The sequence below is a fragment of the Trachurus japonicus genome, chromosome 6, assembly GCF_045865225.1.
Source record: "Trachurus japonicus isolate A0001 chromosome 6, Traja_1.0".
NCBI lineage: Eukaryota > Metazoa > Chordata > Actinopteri > Carangiformes > Carangidae > Trachurus > Trachurus japonicus.
In genome coordinates, this window is record NC_140912.1 from 23,412,743 (window position 1) to 23,435,186 (window position 22,444).

Here is a 22,444-nt window from a genome sequence, read left to right on the forward strand (position 1 = left end):
GTGTCCTGAGCACATTGCAGTTACAGTACAAGGTGGATAATACTCGCTATCATAAAACACAAACACCGCCAAGGAACTTGTTTATCAATGTACTTAATAAATATAATATCCACATTCTGAGCTAATGACAGAGCAAGTTTCTGTTGCCAAGAAAACTCCACAGAGCACCACACACCTTTAGCTTGTTAAAAAAAAATAAAAAAAATCACACTATTGCACTTCTGTGCCACTCAAAACTGTGTCAAATCTTGTTTGCGCCCAAGAAGGAGCTGCTGTGTTCTGACTAGAAACATAAAGCCATAATGCATGGATTGACGTTTACATGTCAGTGACTTTACCACACTGATAGCCATAGTATTAACAGTAACCGAGTGCCCAGCTGGATGCAGCCCACACGGCTCTAATCAAGGGTCTCTTTCCTGTAAATTGTGACCAGCTTGGTTGGGTTGTGTATATGAGGTAGATAGTGAGTGAACTGTATGCCAATACTGTTACCTGTTGATACATTCCTGAATGTCCCTCAGACTGTGCAACCTGTTCTTTTTCTATCCTCCTACTCCTCAGTGCAACCTGTGCTTCGTCATACAATGAAAGAGTTATGCCATCGAATTGTAGTATAAAACAGGCCTTGATTGAATGTTTCCTGACAACATGAAAAAACGAAGAAGACGAAAAGAAAAAAAAAAAAAGATTTAGCAGCAGAGGACATCTGAGCATGTGGAAATCAGACCCCCTGTAGGGAAGCTGGTGGACAGGAAGCGTGCCACCAGGTTTACCTCAAGAGCAGTTGTTACATGATACCGAGCCAATCAGGAATTAGCTGAGTTGACCAACGTCAGGGCCATAACTCTTCCCTTCTATGGCTGTGTTCTTTTCTATCCTTTAACTGAGTGCATGTCAACTGAATGTCCAGTAACTTCTTTGCTGTAGTATTAGGCCATGCTACTCTTCAATGGATTTTGTGCATTTCTTACCTTCTTTCTTTTCTAGTATTCCTATGAAGGAGACAGAGACTAAAATCTATTATATAAAATATATATGACTAGAAAAATGGCATACATGAATGAAGATTCACTTTTATGGCAATGTTTAATGAAATATTAATTCTTAATGTATGTTTCAGTAAAACAGCTTTCTCTTCTTAAGTGTAGAGACTTATTGCAGGGATGCAAGTATTATATTTGGTCTTTAAAGAATATCTTGTTGAAATTCTAGATGATGTAGAGTGATGCAATTCAATAAATCATAAAACTGAAGACTGTGGCTTTGATTTTTTTTTTTTTTTTTTTTAAACGCACATCACACGGGAAGGTTGCTGCAGATCGATGATTAATCACAAATGTCGTTCATCCTCTAGTGACGTTTATGTCCTGATGAAAGTCTAATCATCCTGCATGACGATCCTCAAGTCATGAGTGCTTGATTTATGTTTTGATGACTGTTATAATAAGGAACACTTAGGGAGGTACATTGGGTTCATCTCATCTCATAATTTTGTGATACTTTTATTATTTCTGTCAAACCAAGGCTCTTTTTAATTAACAAGTGTGGCCTTTCAGAAATGTCACCACATTTCAGCAGTATAACAGTTATACGTATTGTAATATTGTATTGACAATTTTATGAAAATAATTATTTTATGTAACTTTGTGTACGGTTTTCATAAATCATAAATTCAATCGGCCCCTTTAACTTTACTTCCTCTTCATTCTTTTAATGTTATGAGGGATGCAGGTAGATTGGATTTTAACCCGACTATTTTTCTTTTGCTTGTATTTGTTTACACCATCAAGATCATCATCTTGTTTGGAATATACCTAAAAAAAAAAAATCCAACATTACTTCTAAGGCTGGAGAAAACTTCCAAACTTGATGATTATCTGGAACAATCTGAACTTACCATGATATCTATGCAAATTTATGTATTTCTACCCACATAGTTATAACTGTTAAAGATAGTATCCCAGCGTGCAAGTCACAGTGATTTGAAAAATATCTGTGTGTTTAGATTGGACCAAGTTATGAAAACAATCTCAGTGTGGTTCAAAAGGGTGATTTTTAAACATGAACTCTTGACATCACATGATCAATATGTAATACATGAGGTGATGTCACAACATAGCAGTCTCCACCCTAAGCCATGTCTCAAGCCTCGCCCACCTAAACCAACCACTAAAGTCTTGGAGGAATTGGGAAATATAAAAAACACATTAAGATGTGTTTAGATTGTGAAAGCCAAAATTAGTTTTCTTCCAGCTCAATACTTAAAAAGACAAAACTGTAAAAACAAATTGGACTTTTAAACAAAGGCTTCGTATAAAATTATTTTATTCAATTTTCTTTTCACTGACTCAATAATATTTACTTTTAACTCAACTACTTTACAGATCGTTACTAATTTATCAAATACCATAAAGCAGCTTTTTTTTCTTTTAAACATACAAAACACATATATAGATATAACTTATTTACACACTCATCCAAATATACACACACAGATAAATGAAAGTATCCTCCCGCCCTGCCCCCTGTGGCGCCTTCAAGCAACCTGTCATTTCAGTCTTGTATGACAATGCAAACCAACAATCAGACCCCCTTCATTACATTGTAGCGGTGACACAATGGTGCAAAAATGAATACTAATGGCAGCATGATGCTTTCCTGGATTATGTTTTGACATACATGATAAAATCTTAAATGTTTTAATTTCACATTGATATAATTCTCTATTTTTTTTCCTATGTTACTCTACCGATGATATAAAGCAGCTACCATTTCAGTGAAAACTAGTGTTTTGGAAAACGAGGAAATAAAAACGGTGACAAACTAAATAACACCCTGCTGTTCATAGCACCCAGGGACTGAAAACAACAAGCAGGTTGGATTTTAACATGCACAATTACTCACTGACACATGTGACGACAGAGGGTCAGCTAAGTGCAGAAAATACCTGAGGATTTCAGATTATCAGATCATCTCGGCGTGGATGGAGACGGACGGGGCTGGTCGTCAGGGTGGAACTACAAACAACTAACCCAAGTGGAAAGTAACGTGCTGTGACACCGAGTGGGGGGTGGGGGTCCTCTGGGTTTAGCCTGTTGGTTATAGCTGCAAGTTTTTAGTTTTTTTCTTTTTTTAAAAAAAGGGGGCTCTTGATTGTTCAGGGGTCATGTTCAGTTTTTAAATTGTCTGTGGTGGCCATTATATAATTTTGGATGGGGGGGAGATATAGAGGGAGTAACAAGTTAAGATCCGGTCACCAGTGTCTCCGTGGAAACACCTGGATCAGCGACGGACGCTGGAGAGTCAGATCTTTCCAATGAGCTGCATGACGGCAATGGTGGTGCTTTGGCCAAAGATGAAGGCTCCACAGATCAGGGTCACTACTCCCCAAACTGTGAGGACGACTCTGAGGAGAAGAAAGCAGAATAAACAAATAGAAAGATTTCTTATTTTTAGTCTGCTATTTTTTATTATTTCACCCCCTCCCCTTCTTACAATATGCCCACATTAAATCATATTCACAGCTACATACTTGACATACATACACCACCTTACATCGTACCACTGTACATCGTACATACATAAAATGTGTACATCATAACTATGTGAGCTATTGTCCCACCTATACCCCCTCTGGCTTATTTCCCTCCCCTCCCATTGCTGGATTCAGTCAATATCTGAACAAAAAGGGGGAAGTACATAACATACAGTTCAATTAATTAACACAGGGGTGCCGAGTCCCCTTGTCCCTCTCATCTTCTACTAACAAATGTCCAAAGAGTACACAAGTAATAACAGAAAAATATATTTTTTTTAAAAAGTAATAATGACCATCCTGAGACAAGGGTGATCCTATCAGTTCACACTGCCAGTAGTATCCTCCCAAATATTCAACATACATACAAAACATACCATACAGGTACCCCTCAACTCACACAAATCCATATGCACAAATTTACCCAAACATCTTCATACACATTTATAGTTCATACATACTGTATATGGAGGACTGAGCCCTATCGACTCACCAGTTTCATCCGTGTACGTAACTTAAGTCTAATCTTCTCCAATGCCTTAGACAGGACCTAGTCTGCTATTTTTATTGTTTTATTTTGTAGGCCCACACTACTCTACTGTAGTCTAACATCACCCATATGTACATTCACATTTTCCCCTCACCTGGTCTTACAGGACACCGGCTCAGACTGCATGGCAAAGATCAAACACAGTCCTGTCCCACATACAAAACACAGGGTTAAAAGGTTGAAACACATTTGACAAGTCTTATGAATGTGTGACTGCTGCGGCGTTACCTGGGAAGATGAAGATGAAGAAGGCGCTGATGCCTCCGATGACACTGATGACCTTGCTGATGTCTGGCACAAAGACGGCAATGAGAAGTGTCACCGTGATCCACAGGACTGTCAAAGCGTAGCGGCTGCGGCTTTCAAACTCCTGTGTCACTATGCCGTAACGCCTCCGCCGCCAGCTCAGCAGGGGGTCCTGGATCACTGATCTGACGCACAGAAATAAAAGAGTCTAATCTTCTTTCATGTTCACTGGAAAAATTACCTGCATTCAGATCAGGTAAAATTATATATATGTTAAAATATTTGATATAAATGTATATTTAAAGGCTCTGTAAAGAATCATCACTGCCACCACTGTCTTTGCTGCTCTGCACTTTTCACATTGCACTTTATTATCTCCCCACAACATCATAGGCCTCTGTCAGTATATCTGTGCTTATTTTTATTATCGTTGATGTCTGTGTCCACTTTTATGTCATATGTATGGTAAATGTATGTTGAAAATTTTAAATTTTTAATTGCACATTTGGAGTTTGGGGAAACATAATTTCGATCCCCTGTGTAACTGACAGTTACATAGTGTGATTGACAATAAAATTTACTAAACTAAACTAAACTAGACCAAAATAAACTAATTGAAACTAATGAAAAAACATGTAAAGCTCTGTAGCAATCAGTTATTAACTGAAATGAAGAAAAGTCAGTTCCAGCTTTGGATTTATCCAACAGGATGACAGAAACACAAAAACACAAAAACACAAAAACAAATGACAGTGATGGAGCTGGTGAAATCTTTAAAGATTTTATGGGATGTGTTCGCGGTCCCATGGGCAGTCCACCTGCGCTCTAATCTTATCTCTTTGTTGGAGGACATTTCAGATGAAAAATGTGGGTTTTTCCAATAGGGGAAACTGTTAAAGGTCACTTCTTTCTAAACTGTCTAAATATAGGGCGGGTTGAAGTTTTAGCAGGAGGAAGAAAGACAGTTCTCTCCACAGGACGTCATGTAAAATCTAATTTACAGGACCTTTAACCTTCCAGATAACCTTGGAGAGTTTAACTGAGTTGATGATTTAATTTAACGGAGGTGGTGATTTAATTAAGCTTAATGAGTCTTTTTACAGCCAGGTGCTCTAACATCAGTACGGCCGTGTGCCTGACCTGCCGAGCAGCAGGATGATGGGATAGATGGTGATGATGGAGACTCCGAACAGCAGCCTGGCGATGAGCATCAGAATGTCATCGCCGGTGTACGACATCAAAATGTCAGCCTTGACGTTCTTCCCAAATGTCAAGTACCCATAAACCCCTGCAACATGAGGAAGAAGAGTTATACTTCCTGTAGAAACGATTGACAGTCAGTATTTGAACATAAATGATAAATCAGATATTTCTGTTTGCCCACTGATGATTCAGCACAAATGCAATGCGATGTGTTGATAGTAAATGTTATTGTGTTGTGCATACAGCTGCGTCCGGCCCACAGTAGCCATGAGCCACGGCCAGATCCAAAATACAGAGGGGAAGCATGTTCAAACACAAATAAATGAGAACATCAGCTGTTTGGCACAGGGTTAATAAGAATTTGGAAGTACGAAAATGTTACACTTTAAATTCAGAGTTTTGTCGAATCGTTTCAAGAAAAATCTACTTTCACTTTTACCTTCGCACAGCTTCACTCTGCTCACATCTGTATTCTCCAACATGTTTCTGAATCTGTTCATCTCAACGACCAGAAGAAGGAAAACCAGTCCTCAGCTGTTCGACTAAAACTCTTTGGCTTCAACATAAACTCAATAAAATATCCGATTCAGAGCCAAACCTAAGATTGATGCAGATAAACCTCTTTCATTTGGGCTTTGAGAGGAGTAATGGTTTAAAATATCTTGTCGAAAGCTTTCCTTTTCAAAATCACATCACAAATTATTCTGCCAATAATCCACAATATCCACCTCCTCTCAGGCTGCGCTTTACTCGGTATGAACACATCTTCATTCCTCTATCATCTGACTTTTTAATTAGACAACTCCACAGTCAAGATAATTTCACATTTCTCTTGCACTGACCTCGATATCCCATCGCTGTCTCTTTAATTACCAGTAAAAGAGCAAATTTATGAACGTGCAGAAAACAGCTCTATCCTATAGAGTCTGAAGCTCTGGCTCTGAATTCAACACAAATCTTAAAGTGTCACCACCTCTGAAGCAGGCTCGTCACTTTACCTTGGACTGACTGACTGGTAGGTGGGTTTCTGTAATCGATGTTATTAAGACTACAGTCTAGACATGCTCTATTTATAAAGTGCCCTGCGATAACTCATGTTGTGATTTACAGCTATATAAGTAAATAAATCAATAAATATTGACTTGACTGACCACGTTGCATTGTAGCAAAACCTCCAGGACTCTGTTGAGTCTGTTTCCCAAAGTTGACCCGACCAACTTTGAGCACATTCGGAGTTCTTAATCACAAGAACAAACAGGATCAGGATGTAAAGCTGATCACTCAGTGGGAATAATATATTTGTGTTCAGTGGTCTAAAGGGAGTATGGAAAAGCAATGGTGCATCAATATTAAAGGGCGGAAAAACATCCTGGTTGTCAAGAATCCTGCTGGGAATGCAAGAAATTACCATTCAAGTACAAATCTCTTTATACATTATGCGCTCAGCATGTTAACCTGTAATCCCACGGTTTGTTTGAGGAATTTATGAATGTGTAAAATTATTCTTTAAAGCCTCATGATACTGGAAAACCAGAGTCAAATCCAATGACAGCTGATATCTCCTTTCCTGTCACATTCCCCTAATGTTTCTTCTGATGCTATAATATGGCACAGAAATCGTGTGGAGAGAGATACAGACATGCAGAGACTTAAGACGTGTAATTCAGTAATAGGTACAGACACACACATTATGTTCTATAAATCTGTTATATAAAACTTTTGGACTGAAATGAAGGATACATTTAATAATTCTGGCAGTTAAAGTGGACAGTGCAAGGAATACAGACAATGCTCCTATATAGCAATTCTCAAATTCTGTCCTCAGCCCTATCGTGGATGCTGTCGTCATGACTACGCTAAGAGATTTGTTAAGATATAACGGCGACCTGTCCTGGAGAACGTCCTGTACCTTTATAAACTGGACTTCATTCTGTCAAATTTACAATATCTTAACTAAGACATTTGACAGCCTGGCAGTGTGGATGATTTCCTCTTTTACACCTGCTGTTTATCCGTGTCTGTTAAGTTAAAGGGATAGTTCCACATTTTGGCAAATTGGCCCATTGCCATAATCCCTATAGTCATAGCAGTAGGTTTGTTACCTTTAAACCAACACTAAGGAACTTTTCAACCTTCATATAATATTTTCATAACTTTTGTGATGGTACATCGACTTACAACAGGTTGAATGACACCTCTGTCATGGCCTGAGGGGGTCTGTATCGCCTTCACTGGCACTAAGCAACTTTGAGGAGCATGGTAGGAACCCGGCTCTCTCTTAAGTTTCACTTTCACTTTTGCGAGTCACCACGAGGAGGGAGCAGGCAATGCAGCACCTTTCTGTCGGATTTCTCAGTGTGTTTACTGAGAAATGATCCGAGAAATGATCCGCTGCTAACAGAAACTTAGTTTGGACGTCTTCTGTTAATTTCCATGCGCTAGTGCTCATGGGAAATGGAGTCTTCCTTCAGGCAAAACACTACCGCTTTGGGCCACTGGCGCCGCCAAACTCAACCAAAACTGAAAGTTCTTTAGTACTGCTTTAATTGTCGGTACAAGCTATTTTTAGAACGGCGGAGCAGAGCTGTGAGCTGCTCAGAGCTAGGCTACGGAGGCTCATGGGATTTCTTGGTTTCCCTCATCAAACTCATCAAATACACAATCCAACAACTCCAAAACGCTCCCATGAGCCTCCGTAGCGTAGCTCTGAGCAGCTCGCGGCTCTGCTCCGCCGTTCTAAAAATACCTTGCACCGGTAATCAAAGGTAACAAACCTACTGCTAAGACTATAGGGATTATGGCAATGGGCCAGTTTGCCAAAATGTTGAACTATCCCTTTAAACATGTGAGATAATATGGTTCTGTGTATGATTATAATTGCAGCATGATACTGTGGTTAGAAGAACCTCAGAAAAAAGAAAAGTAAGAGAGAGGATTAACTAAAATCCTTCCCCACCTGTGAGGGAGTAGATGACGAGACAGAAGATCATGGAAACCACAGAGATGAAGACCCAGTGGGAGAGCCGCTGGTTGGCCATGCTGCTGTAGATGGCGATGGACGCCTCGTGGCACTGCAACACACACAGAGAAGAAAACAAAAAAAGTAGAGCGCACAGCTGCAGCCAAGGACTGAGAAAAGGTCGCTTCTGAAATCACCACAGCAACTCCTTTTAATGCACCGGTTCCTCCTCCTCCTCCTCCTCCTCCTCCTCCTGTCGAGTGTAACATTAACTGCTGGTGGGAGTGAAAAGCAAATTCAGACCAACTATAGATGCACTGACAAATGAAGTAGGACATCAGACAGGGACCGGTTGTTGGTGTCTCTCTCTCCAGCCACCGACATTGGATTTTTCTCATCTGTGTAAAGCTCACGGGGGAAAGTGAAGATCTAAAGGTCTTATTATCTCTGATCTCTGTCGGTGATGAACCGAGATGAGATAGGGAATTAAATGAAAGCAAAGGAGTTAACCCATCGCAGAGGTCAGGATCCAGACTCTTGTCCCCACTTGATCCCAGCTGCCATCGCCCTGTTTTAAATCTGACTTCATCTCTGCTGCCTCGGCCTCATCCACTGCTCTCAGGATCTCATCAAGTCGCTTTTCAAACCTTTGCACTGCAATCACTCACCCTGAGGGAGCACGTCTCTCTGTGTGTGTGTTTGTGTGTGAAAGGACATGTATCAATCCTTTCACACTTTCCTCTCCTTTTATTAGATTTTGCCAGCATCCGTCAGAGGTTACCTTGGCAACTCTGGAAGTTACACATCAGTCGGCCTTGCTTTAGATTGACAGACTGATCATTTTCCCGCACTCTAACCTGCTATTAAATATGAAAAGCTCACGCTGCCGAGATCCTGTGGAGCACAGTGGCGCGGTGACCTTTACACAACTCTTAAACACACTCTCCCGAGAAAGCTCATGTCCTAAAGATTACTGAAAATACCCACACTGCATCACGTCTACTTCATTACAGATATATGCTGAAGAATGAGATGGACTATTTAGTGGGGTTGTGCCATGTGGAAAAATTTGATTTAATTTGCGCAGATTTGGAGATACCTGAGATTTCTGCCTCTGGTGCAGTGAGCTAAATGGGATTTCATTTGTGGTGCTCATAGCGTTACAAAATGACATTTTAAAAAATTCAAGAGCAGTTTGTGACTCTGAGTGATCCACTGATGGCGCCGCAACCACTTCTCAAAAAGGGGTAATTTCCTCTGGAGGAAGTAGTTTCACTGGAAACTTTTTAAAATGACGTCCGGACGACCCATTTAAATTAATATCTGACAATTTCATGAAGCTAAGTACAAAGTGGGGAGTGAGAAAATATGTTTTTTCTGTAATTTCAGTGAACCGACCCTGCTTGTTTTTGAAAGTTCACAAGTGTACGTACAACGTAAACCCTCCCACTGTCTCTGACCTGCAGCTTTACGTCGCCATGGCTACACATTTTAACACAAGTCAACTCAAAACTGTTGCACTCACTTGGAAACCGAAGCAGATGGTCGGGATGACGCTGAACATGGAGGCCCAGGAGCTGACCCTGCACCGAGAGGAGGAGGAGACACACACACACACACACACACACACACACACACACACAGGACAGTCATTTTCTCAAGTTCACAAATGACACGTACAAGATGGAAAAAGAAGAAATAAGCTATTATTAGGGCGTCATTCATAATGCCATGGCATTTAGAGACGCTTTTGCCATAACGTTCATCCGTCAGTCACTGGCACACGGCCGACCAGGGGTAAAGCCAGCGAGGCAGACGGTGTCGAAACAGTGACACAGGGTTCAAGGAGAGGGAGGGAGCAGAACAGGATGATCTACTTTGTCTGTCCTGGATTCACAGCAGATATATGGATAAGACTGGAGCCAGCCATATTTCCTGGAGCAACCCAGTAACAGGCTGGACCTGGGCTCTGTTGATTAACTATATTTATGACACAGAAAAGACAAAGTAGAAGACAGCAGAAAACTTTACTTTACAAAAAGATCTGCTGTCAAACATCTTGTTGTAATCATTTGTTCGTCTTCCTTCACTTTGAATGAAATATCTGAAGTGTGAAGACGGATTATACACCTTGGATCAGTCAGGCAGACGACGGTAAACACAGACTGCTGAGCATATATGCACAGTAAAATCGATTCAGAGACAGCACACACATTTAAAATACATAAAAGTCAAAAGAAAATATCTTTGTGCAAGATAAAAACAGAGTCAGAGAAAAATTACAGTCAAAGCAAAAACACTTAATAACAAGTAAATACCGACAATCACATTTTTGTTGAGGATTGAATTTTGTTGTTTGTCGACTTTAGGTAAATTGATTACTTTCTCAAAATCACATTTTGACAGCCAAACAGTGCAAGCAAACACAGAAGATATCCAGCTGGCAATAATGCATAAGAGAAAAACAAAATCTGACTGACAGCATTTTTCTGTTTCTTTTCTACCACGACAATAAACTCAGACAAATGTCTCCTTCCCTTGAGCTCAGAATAAAAACAGTTCTTCTTCTCCCATTTAACTGCAGCCAATAGGACTGCTGACTGACTCATGTGACTTTGGTGGTCATCTCTAGTAAAGCCCACAGGCTCATAACTCACAGGCGGCCATCTCGCTCCGACTCCGGCCGCAGTAAGGTGGATGATCCAGTCACCTGCACTCAAACTACTCAGAATTACACTGAAATGTTGACTTACATAATGTAACTTTTCATCAAAAAAGTACATGATGAAAATTATTTGTAATTTTAAAGCAGAAGTAAGCGATATTTCTGTATTAATATAAGTCTTAAATAGTTATATCTTCCGACAGCAATCACTTACATAGAGTGTTTGGACCGAAACACGGGTCTCTCAGTCACTCTGCTCTGCTCTGAGCCGAGGAGAAAACTTTTCTCGTATCCTACAAGTTTTATCCAATGAGGAGAGAGAACGGCATGAAGGGCTGTGTGTGCAGCCAAGGGACGCCGTGAATGTGGCGACGTAGGGACGAGGACCAATAGATCCATGACGAGGGCGGGGGCTGCTAACTCCATCGGCTGACAAGACGTTATGGTGCGTTCAAGGCAACCCGTAACTCGTGTTTTTCCGACCTGTGAAGTCGTACCAGTTCGATCTGGTACGAGTTCACGGGTCGGAAGTTACGAGTGGCCGTTATAGTGACTTTCACCGGTAAAACAGGTCGGAAAAACACGAGTGGGTTGCCTGGAACGCTACAAAGTCGTAAGTCGTGACTTGAAGCTGTAATTTACGGTTTCAAAAGCCTGCCTGGAACGCAGCATTAGCCAAAACGACCGGATCGCTTACTTCTGCTTTAAGTATGCAGTATCATAACTGCATTTCTGACATTTATAACAAACCAAACTGTTTGAAAATCAGTCCAAATTTGTATGACTACTTCAAATCTTTTCTAACTTTTAACATTAGTACGTTGTTCAAAGTCAGCGACTTGCACAAACAAACAAGCTTCTTAGAAAGATGATTCTCTGGTTTATTAAGGGAAAAAAACTGCATGTCTCCAAGTCAAATTGGTGCAGAGTAATAATGCTCTAAAGACAACATGATATTTGGAAACGTATACACTCCCATGGACTATAATGACAATAGTGCTATACTTAGGACAGCATCAGGACCAAAAACCCCTCCTTTGTCTCACACAGACACACACATGTACGTACCCACTGCTGTAGAGAGGGGCGACCTGAACCAGAACAGACGGCATGGTGTGGTATTTGATGATGATGGCTACAGTCAGGTAGGTGGCAGCCAGAGTTCCCAGGACGCTGTGGGACGACAGAGACACCGACTGCTTCAGACAGACTCTGGGACATTAAGGTTGCAGTGCAAAGGACGAGCGGATTACTAAAAATTAACCTCAGGAATAAGGTTGTGTTTCTTGTATGTATGTATATATGAACATTGGTTATTATCTTGAAAAAACAGGACGGTGTGACAAAAACTGAGCATTTTACTACCCACGGTTAAAGTTTTACTTTAACACAAAGGGGAAAAAGGTGAAGTCTGTCCTGAGGGTGGTGCCTGAGAGAAAGTGTTGGGGTCAGTGTCACTCTACATATAGGAAGTTATAGTTATCTTGGGAATTCTGATGGTAATCTGCCAGTAATGAGGTGTCTGGGGTGAAGATTTGACATTTTGGGATATAGGAGGGAGAATTCAAATGGAAAGGGTTCATTTTCTGTGGAGCATAAATATTCTCATTAAATCTGGCAGTGATCTATTCTGCACACTACATTTTTTTTTAAACTGATGGTGGCGCCAGAGTAAATAAGTCAGCAAACTTGCCAGATGATTTTCATATTGTCCTGGTGTGTAGACCCGCTAAATACAGAAGTAACATACATCTAGGGCCTATATGATAAACATCTAGACTAGAGATGGTGTGAGCACAGTGTGACTGGCTGCTCCTGACCTGATGTATTTCTGAATGCTGATCTCTTTGGGGATGGACAGCGGCAGGATGAGGACGACGCAGAGCAGCACCAGAGCAAAGCGCTGGTCTGTGTAGAAGTGATACGGCATCTCCGAGTCCGGCAAACCAGTCACCAGCTCGTACAGGGAGCCGCACACTGAAAGACACACAAACAGCAGGGTCGCATAAGAACACGCATATGACACGACATGCAAGCAAATATAAAATTATCAGAGCTTTAATTGCAAAATGCACCATAGATGACACATTTGATACTGTCATTGAATTCATTCTTAATTTATATAAATTGTTTTGTGGAATATGAGCATATTTGTTAAAGAAAGCTGCTTATTTATTTACTACTTTTTATAGACAAACTGACATCCTACCTCTCAGTCCACAACCTCACTGTGTTGTGAAGTAATAAAAACCAACGCCGCTGTCCGTGGTGCTGAAGTAACAGACGGATTTGCACAAACTCCTCAGACATCAAGTTCTCTCAGGTCATTTTAAGTGACATATTGTCGTGATGTTAAGAGCGACCTTGGTTTCCTGAAGAAGTAATGTAGTGAATGTTAGAGCTGAATGTTGTTAAGTGACATTTGATTTCCGCCACTATGGCAACAAAGTGTGCGGCCGTCCCTTCAACAGCTGCTGCTTTAAGCCTCTAATAACATGAAGCCAGAGAACAGAACAGCCTCTCTGTAGAGACGATACAACCTGGACTATTGAGTTACATTCAACCCAATAAGATTCAACAAACCACAAAATGCAATTTTACCATCGGAGGAAAAAAAGCCAAGGTCACAGAGGAGACTTCCACACCAACATTAAAGGGACATATTATGGAAATATCACTTTTTGAAGGCTCTTCTATTTGGGCGTTTGACTTGCCTTCTGGCCCCCAAAATGTGAGAATTGACAAAGAAATCTGTAATTTGCAGACTCCCTGGGTTGAAATCCACATGGTTTTACGAGCTGTTCCCTCAGTTGACATACAATGATGTAATCAGTTTTCGAATTTGCATAATACCACCCCTATCTGTGAATACTGGGGTGAGCAGTGGTTGATTTGCATTTAAAGGGACAGGCACTGAAACCAGCCGTTCTGAACAGGGCTGCTTTGAGTGGATGAAAAGAGCTGTGATGTTTGATCCTTGGGGTATTTTGACCAAAGCATGTCACAGATATGTCTTTAAGACACCTGGGAACTATTTTAATTTGTGGAAAAGAGGCATTATATGTCTCCTTTAAGATTGACTGGATTTAGATTCACAGAGAAACAGCCACAGTTTTTATTTATTACAAATACAAAGACTCACACTTCTCCAGCTGATCGTCCACTATGACCAGAAAGGCCACGGAGATCATGAAGAGGTTGAAGACGAAGCAGATCTCACAGAGCTGACCGATGGCCGGCCCGCACACCTCTTTCACCACCGCCTGGTAGGTGCACTGGCCGCTGATGGATGACGAGTATCCCAGGATGATCAGACCGCTGATCAGGAACACAAGGGAGACCTGAGTGGATGGAGGGAAACATAACGAAATCCAAATTAAATAACACAGCTCTGTCTTCCTATTTTATCGTAACATCGCATGGTTTTACCCAATTTGCTGAATTATCTAATGTAACTTGTTCTGGGAATTAACGTTTTATTTTTGAGCATATATTTTGGATGTATTGTGGTTTAATTAGATGATGTAGATCTGTGGAGAAGGAGTTCACCGAAGCGTGCAGCATGGTGGGGGATGTGGGAAACATCAGTGCAGCCTCTGACCTCCCGTTCAGCTCGGCCATGTTCCCGCGTTTTTGTTGGTTAAAAGTGGAAATAAAATCAACTCAAATGAGGTCAACAGTGTCTGTTATTGTTGTGATTTGGATAGTTACCAATTCATCCTGATGACTTAAACTCAACTGTAAAAGCCAGCCTGTTGGCAGGCTAACATTTACTGACTAGCAAAACAACACAGCAAAGTTCAGCTGGTGAGAAATGAATCTACTGTAGTATTAGAGAAAAATCAAACCTTTGACCTGATGGTGGCGTCAGATGAAAAGTCAAGAGATCAAGAAACATTTACTAAAATAATCTTGAGGGAAAATAAATCTGTGCCAGAGTTTGTGCCAATCAATCCAATAGTCGTTAATATTTAGTCTGGACTGAACAAGGACGACATTAGCTGAGGTAGCATGATAATCATTTCACTTTTACCTTACATTTATCAGGTCAGAGATCTTCAGACGACATTCAACATTTCAACTATTTTGTTGTAACTTGTCCTATTATTTTTTCAAAAGTATTGTTTTTGCATGAACACACAAATGACCATATAGCCCGACCGCTGGATGGTGATTAAAATACAAATTTTACAAGTTAAATCCTACTGGTGGCTTTGTTTGTTAGGAAACATCAAAGTTTCACATTTTTCTGTACATCTCCACCTGCCACTGTCTGATCTGTTTTTCCACATCTTTTTTTTTCCCCCTTGGTTATCCCTCATTTCCTTACTCCCTATTTAAAATTTCTGGCATCCAGCTTTGATTAATAACACAAGTGACACGAAAACGATTATTGGACGCCTGGATGGATGAGTCATTTCGTGGCTATAAAGCAGTTTGACAAGTCTATTTAATGAAAAGCGCCGTTGTGAACGAACCTGATGAGAGTGAAAAATGACACAGAGGAAAACAAGGCAGGAGTAAGACAGAGCCTCCTTTCAAAGTTTCCCTAGCGGAACATAAAATCAAAAAGCGGATTTTTCTTTTCTTTTTTTCTTTTGAAAGTGTTCCTCTGGGTTGTAGAGGACTGGGATAAAAACATGAACAGACAAGAATAACTTTGGCAAATGATCCTGTTTTGTCTTCCCATTGTAGCACCAAAAGGGATGAGGATGACCATCTGAACTTTCCAGTTGAAACTTTCAAACACTTTCACCCTTTTCTGTGAGATGTGTGCCGAGCACTAATCTTCACAGGCCGAGAGGTTAGCTCCGCTCCCTGCTGGGTGTCAGGACATGTCAGAGTCCTCTGCTGATAAGCAGCAGTGACTTACTGCCCTCTAATGAAAGGAATAGAAGATAAAGGGTTTCTTCAATGGCAATAAGAAATCCAGCTAACACAACCTAAAGCAGAGAGAGGGGAGAAACTGTAGAAAGGAAGCGTCCTTCAGGGTTATAGTTCCCTGATGAACAGGTGTAAGGTCAAAGTCTGGAGTTAGTCGACAGGGACGTGGAAATGAGCCTAATTATTCAAATTGGGTCTATAAATGAAATGAGAGGGAAAACACTTGGACAGACTTTGGGAAAAGAGCACAAACACACAGAAAGTCAAAAGTTACTGTCCAGTGTCCACTCAGGGATTTAAGATCACTGCAGTGTAACGCAGATATTTAGACTAATTGGGATGCAAAGAAAAAATAAATTCAGATTCAAGCCATTGGCCTCATTTAACACCAATTACACCGTCCAGAAGAAAAGTGCACAGCAAGTTTTACCGACGCCAGCTGAGATGCTCTGGCACTGCTGCTGATATTGATTAGCTAAATGTATAAATTAAAACTACAAATAAAAGATGAGCAGTGCAGGATATCAAGAGTCATCATGTTGCCTCCGTCTGCGTGATGGAGGGTCTGAGAGCAAACCAGCCAGGACTGTGTTTTCTCCGTTTTTCAATTTGCAACCAGATTTTATATTTTTCATTTAATTATTAAAATACAAAGAGCAAAACTTCCAGGTCCAATGTTACGCATCAGAACTCAAAAGCATTACATTTACAAAACGGACACAAAACAGAGCCAGGAAGAAATTCTTAATAATCGTTAGAAAATAAAACATGCATAATTATATTTGCAGTCACACAGAGTTTATCTGCGATGTAAAAGTAGTGGCTCTTGAAAACTCTGCAGCTCTGTACAGGTGTTTAGCCTCTGTTAGCTCGCTGCACATGGTTCAGTCTGCTGACAACAGCCTCTGTCACATTTGTCAGGTTGGCAGAAACACAACGCTAATTGAAAGATAATGTTGCTACATCTGATTAGGCAACAATTCAATAACGGGTTAGCCATGTTAACAATTAAGCTTGTGATATACAGTGTGTGGTGGTGGGCTGCTCATCTGTTGGCTGCTTCCATTTTTGTCTACCCTCTAGTGGGCAGTAAGTAAAATTCAATCCATGCAGCTTTAAAAAAACTGATCAATGCATTAGAAAAAAGCTCTCATCTGTTTAAATTTCACATCTGTCTTTAAATATTAATGCATTAATGCAAAATCCATATGGATTAGAGAAAACAGTCCGACTGGTCTTTTTTCCGACATGGACAATGCACTTTCAAACATGAAGCCAAATTTTGTCAAGAATTTGCAGAACAAGTGGAGCAAAGAGATCTGAACACAGTGCAGAGTGGGAATATAACAGAGGACAAATATATCTGACTTATTCTGACATATGGGTATGGGTTGTTGATCCAAAAAGAGATAAACTGAAGGTTAGAAAAGAGGACAGCCTGGGGCACCAAGAGAATAGATTTACGAATATTTTCAATCTAACTTTTGTGTGGTAGCCTAACATTTTCTAAAAAAAAGAAAGTAGTTATCCAACAATGCATGGCTTGTTTCTCTAAGAGTTAAACAGGTTCCCCAGCAGAACTGCTTCTCACCCACATGGCTAACGGAAAAAAGAAAGGAAAAAAGACTGATGCTGGGATTTATGGGACTTTATGAGCTTTTAACACATGACTACAACAGGGATGACTCAATCAAGTCAATTTCCAAGGGTCAAGGTGATGTGATGAGCGACTGAGGGAGGTGAAAAAGCCACATCAAGCAGAAGTGAGAGGACTGACTGGGTCAAGTGTTCAATAAAAAATATATATATATAGCTTACAATACAGCAGCGGTGTGAGTGACAGAGAAGGAGAAAAGTCAGAGTGATAAGGATGAAGTGAATCTAAAATGTGCTCAGGCCAGGTCCAACATGGCCTCTCCTCTCCTGTCAGGTGGAACAGATCACAATCTCCTTAATTGATCTCAGTGGACCTGGGGCCTTCAATAGATAAGATGCATCACTCCAACTTCCAATAAATATAAATAAATACTTATGAGAAATAACCTCTAAAAAAAAAAGAAAGAAAAAAAGTAGTATCTTTCCCAGAGCTCATCCATAAGAACTCCTCACACACAGACAGTAGTAGATGTATCCTGTGTTAAGTTAATCTGAGATGCATAATCAAAGAAAGCCCACCAGCTCCACGGTGACTGCGCTGCGGATGCCCCCGGCTCTCTCGAAGGCCCAGGGGAAGTTGAGCAGTCCGGCGCCCAGAGCGGACTTGAGCATGATGAAGATGGCCCCCATGGAGCCGAGGCGAGGGGCGGCGGCGGCCACGTCCAGCGGGGGCTTGGCTGAGGCTGAGGCTGAAGCCAGTAGGCTGATGCTCTCTCTGGCTAACTCCTCCATGCTACCACACCACACCACACCACACACACTCGCCACGCACACACACACACCGGCGGCGGCTCCCAACTGCTCCCCGGGGGCAAGGTGCTGCTGCTGCTGCGATTTGTGTGTGGGCCGCACGGGGGGTTGGCTGCTGCCTTCAGGTGCTGCTCGGAAAAAAAAAAAAAAGAACTAAAGTGAATTCCTCAGGGAGGGAGCTTGCTGACAAAACCACAGACTTGACTGTGGATCTTTGTAATGAACACACAGAGGTGAGTAAGAGTTTAACTACTGCAGTAAAATGCAATGGAGCAATGCAGTTTCATAAAAAGACAAATAGATGCTGTTTTAGGTTATCTTTAAAAACAAGTGTGATCTCAATGCAGATGAAAACTATGCATTAAAATGATGTAAGAAAAGTGACAGACAACAACAACAACAACAACAAAAATGAATAAAAGTAGTTCACTTTGTCATCACTAAATATCACAGCAATATTGTAGGCTAAATTTAAAAGATTACTTCATAATCTTGTAGCCTAGTTGTGATATTTCCTAACAGCCCTTGAAGGCCACATCGTTGAAAGTAGCTCCTTATGTTGAAAAAAATGATTTGCCATTATTTATATAAGTTTGACAAGCCACCAACCTGAATTATGTGACCACTATAATTTATAATATGTTTTATATAATTTATAAGAATTTAAATAGTCAGGTGTCATGTTTTTCCAAATTTGGGGGAAAATTAAGGTAAATAAAATCTTGGATGTACACTATGTCCTCTGATGGTCTTCTTAGTAGCCATTATGTTGAATTTGGCTTCAAAATGTGAATTTTTCATAATTCTCATGTAAAGTTAAAGTTCACATGCATGGCTAAGAGAGTTTGTGGGTGTGTTTGTGTGTCATCAAATCTGGTGATGCCAATGTGAGGAGGAAGAAAGAAAAAAACAGGAATGAAAGAAGCTGGGGGGAAAAAACAGGGTAAAGGAGGATTTCGGTATAGGGTTACACATCAAGTCACATTCAAGAAAGAAGTAGAAAAAGATGGAGAATCTAACAGGAAAGAAAGAAAGAGAGGGAGAGAAAGCGAATAATGAGAATTGGGGGTGGGCGGAGCTCAGTTGAGAGGAGGGCAACAGAGAGAGGTGGAGCAGGGGTAAAGGTCTGTGTGGGGCCAGAATGTCTAGTGCCCGGGCCGTCCAGACCATCACATGCAGGGATGTCAGTGAAAGTCAGTGAAAGTCAGACCAAAGAGAACTGAGGGGTGGTGGGGGGGGATTAGGCGTCTGAGAGAGTCGTACGTGCAGAAGGTTGTTGTTGTTTTTTTGCCTTTTTTTCTCAAAAAGTTTAGGCTGATTACACTGCAGGCTGTCAAAATGAGGGGTCGAAAGTGTTATGTGCTATATTTGACACAGAGCAGAGTAATGTGGAGTAGGTCAGGTGAGGAAGAGTTTGTGCAACGCTGGTTTCAGACAAGATTTGGCCTCTATTTGTGGTGTTGAGAAGGACAGGAGAGAGGACATGAAGATGATGGAAACTCATCTGCTGCTTGTGCACTTTCTCTTCCAGTCTCCTGTCTGGCCTCCCCCTCTACTTTCATCACATCTGGCCTTCGATGAATAAGGTTGTTTTGTGTCCAAGATTCGTTGTTCTGGCGTTGTTCTCTCGTCTTGCCTGGAAAGAGAAGAAAACATGAAGCAGCCAGAATGAGTGGGCAATTCTGTAAAGTTCGAAAAGTGGCTGCATTAACATGTAAATGTCATGACATGCACAGAACTGATATGGTGGTACAAAAGCTAAACAGAAAAAATGCTTTATTTGAGTTCATCCCAAATAAATGCGTAGACATCACCTTACTTCACTTGTGAAATTGGATTTTGACTTTTAATTTCATGGATGAAAATGAAAAAGCTACACAAATCAATTTCCTGCTGTACAGTCACGGGGTAACAAATTGCACCCTGTAGGTTGAAGCCAGCTTTCTGAAGGGAAAGAACGCCATGGACCGAAGACCGGGTGTCATTTGTTGATTTGCTTTAAATCCTTCTGTATATAATTTACAGGAACATATACTGTATAGAAAATTCAAATTCATTAATAAATATCTTTGAATAGGAGCAAACCACAAACATGCACGGGATAATGGAGAAAAAAGGACCAAGCTTTGATTATCTGCAAGTCACCAGTCTCAAGTCTCGATAATGAAGTCAAGACTAACAAGTCTTAAAACACATCTCAATCTGAAAACCTTTGTGTTATTCGATAAAATCCACAGAGATAATTATCATTTTTGGTTATATCAGTCACAATGAACTATCCAAACTATGAGGAGGATTACCATGAGCTGTACAAACAGTCCTATACCTACTGTGGTGATGGAGATTTTCCCCGTAGCGCCACCATTTTGGTTTTGTGTGTGATTTTTCAACAGCAATTGGACACATGGTAATTTAATTTTCTTATGCAACTGTTCAGGATTAATCTTATCCAGCCACATTACCTGGTTAGTTTGTCTAGAACATTGGTTTATGACCAAAGTAAATGGTTTTTCCAGTGAATCTCAGGTGATATTGATGAGTTGATCCACTGATTATATCATAATTTCTGACCTTTGGGCTTGATCATGTCAGTCCAAGTCAAAAGGCTGAAGTTGCGAGTCACTGGTGTTAAAAGAACACACAGGTCACACGTCTGAAGTCGTCCCATTCATGACTTGAGGCTGATTAATGTCCGAGTCATATGAACACAGTGACAGTCACATGACACCTTTTCAGAAAATGTTAGCTCACTTGATGAGGGAGGTTCCTTCCTAACTCCAGGCTGCGACACGCTGAAGTCTCGTGGGGACAAAGTGGAGACATGTAGGAGGACTGATGATGTGAGCTGAACAGGTGAGACAGAAAGGCCTGTAGCTGGCCTTTGATGCTGGCACATGCGAATGGCTAAAGTGCACGGGGAAAGGTACAGGCTGGTAGGACATATGATGAGGGAGGAACTGCTGAATCTGAGGGGTGGGAGGTGGGAGGTGGGAGGTGGGGGGTGGGGGTGAGTGCTCAGCCCAGAGCCACCACGGTGTCTCTTTCAACTGCTTGTCCAGGATGCGAGCAGGCGACCTGATTGGCCCGACCAGGAAGTCCTGGCATCTGGGAACCGTGGAGGGAAAGAGGGCATGTGACCTCCACTCACCACCAGCTTTCCCAAATCTTGTTAGCACAGCTAGCTGGCTCCGGGGTTATTTCCCAGTTTCCCAAGGCTCCGAGGGAGATTAGTTCTCCGGTGGGGCCGTCATCCAACAGGACGGGTGACAGATTCACAGGCTGATCTGGCCTATTAGGCTCGGATAAGGAGCCAAAGCTCAGGCCCCTGAGCACACAGACGCACATCACCTCTGATGAAATCAACCTGCATCACTGAATTCAGCCCATAACCAATACTAAACCCATGAGTGTGATGGAATTAGTCCATTCAATCTATAATTAATTACTCCAAAGGGAGGAATGCAATAATTTCTTCTCAACAACCTGTCAAGGAAACAGAGAACATGTTACAAACCTGCAGAATGAAAAGGAGTAAGCTTGCGTCAGATGAAAACCTCAGCTGATCACTCAGCCTTTGATGCTCGAGTGTTTGTGGCGACTGTAGCAAATTGCTCATGTAGGTTTCCTCTTGTCTTTGAGATGCACTGTTGAGCAACACAATATGAAACACAAAGACAACAAAGACTTGAACCGACGGCTGTTGTGCTGACAAAGCTATTTCCTGTTATTCCTTGTTTAAACTGGATAAATGATTATGCTCAGTCAACATGTACAAGCTGCAGCTCTCCACATCCCGTTGGTTTCAACATCCGTCATCTACCCATGATGCTAATGATAATAATTCAGTTTTGGCTGCAAACCTTTTTTTGCACATTAATGAACGTCTCTCTCTACCTTTTGTCACCACATACTGTATCTATTGCTGAATGAAGGTCAAAGTGACACTCAAAACTTTTACAGTTTTGTCCATTTTCTATTGTGGATTCTGCAGCT

At 41.2% G+C, this 22,444-nt stretch overlaps 1 protein-coding gene across 1 annotated transcript; it reads right to left on the minus strand.

Annotated features, from left to right (window-relative positions):
- Positions 1-2,306: 2,306 nt before the first annotated feature.
- On the minus strand, positions 2,307-18,435 carry slc38a8a (solute carrier family 38 member 8a). Its single transcript, XM_085779893.1, has 10 exons — positions 18,221-18,435; positions 14,304-14,502; positions 12,982-13,138; positions 12,230-12,334; positions 10,022-10,079; positions 8,494-8,608; positions 5,475-5,622; positions 4,317-4,519; positions 4,183-4,234; positions 2,307-3,409 (listed from the first exon to the last, which is right to left on the minus strand). The coding sequence occupies exons 1-10, from the start codon at positions 18,431-18,433 to the stop codon at positions 3,307-3,309; spliced, it is 1,353 nt and encodes a 450-aa protein (XP_085636019.1). The 5' UTR covers positions 18,434-18,435; the 3' UTR covers positions 2,307-3,306.
- Between the last annotated feature and the right edge of the window lie 4,009 nt (positions 18,436-22,444).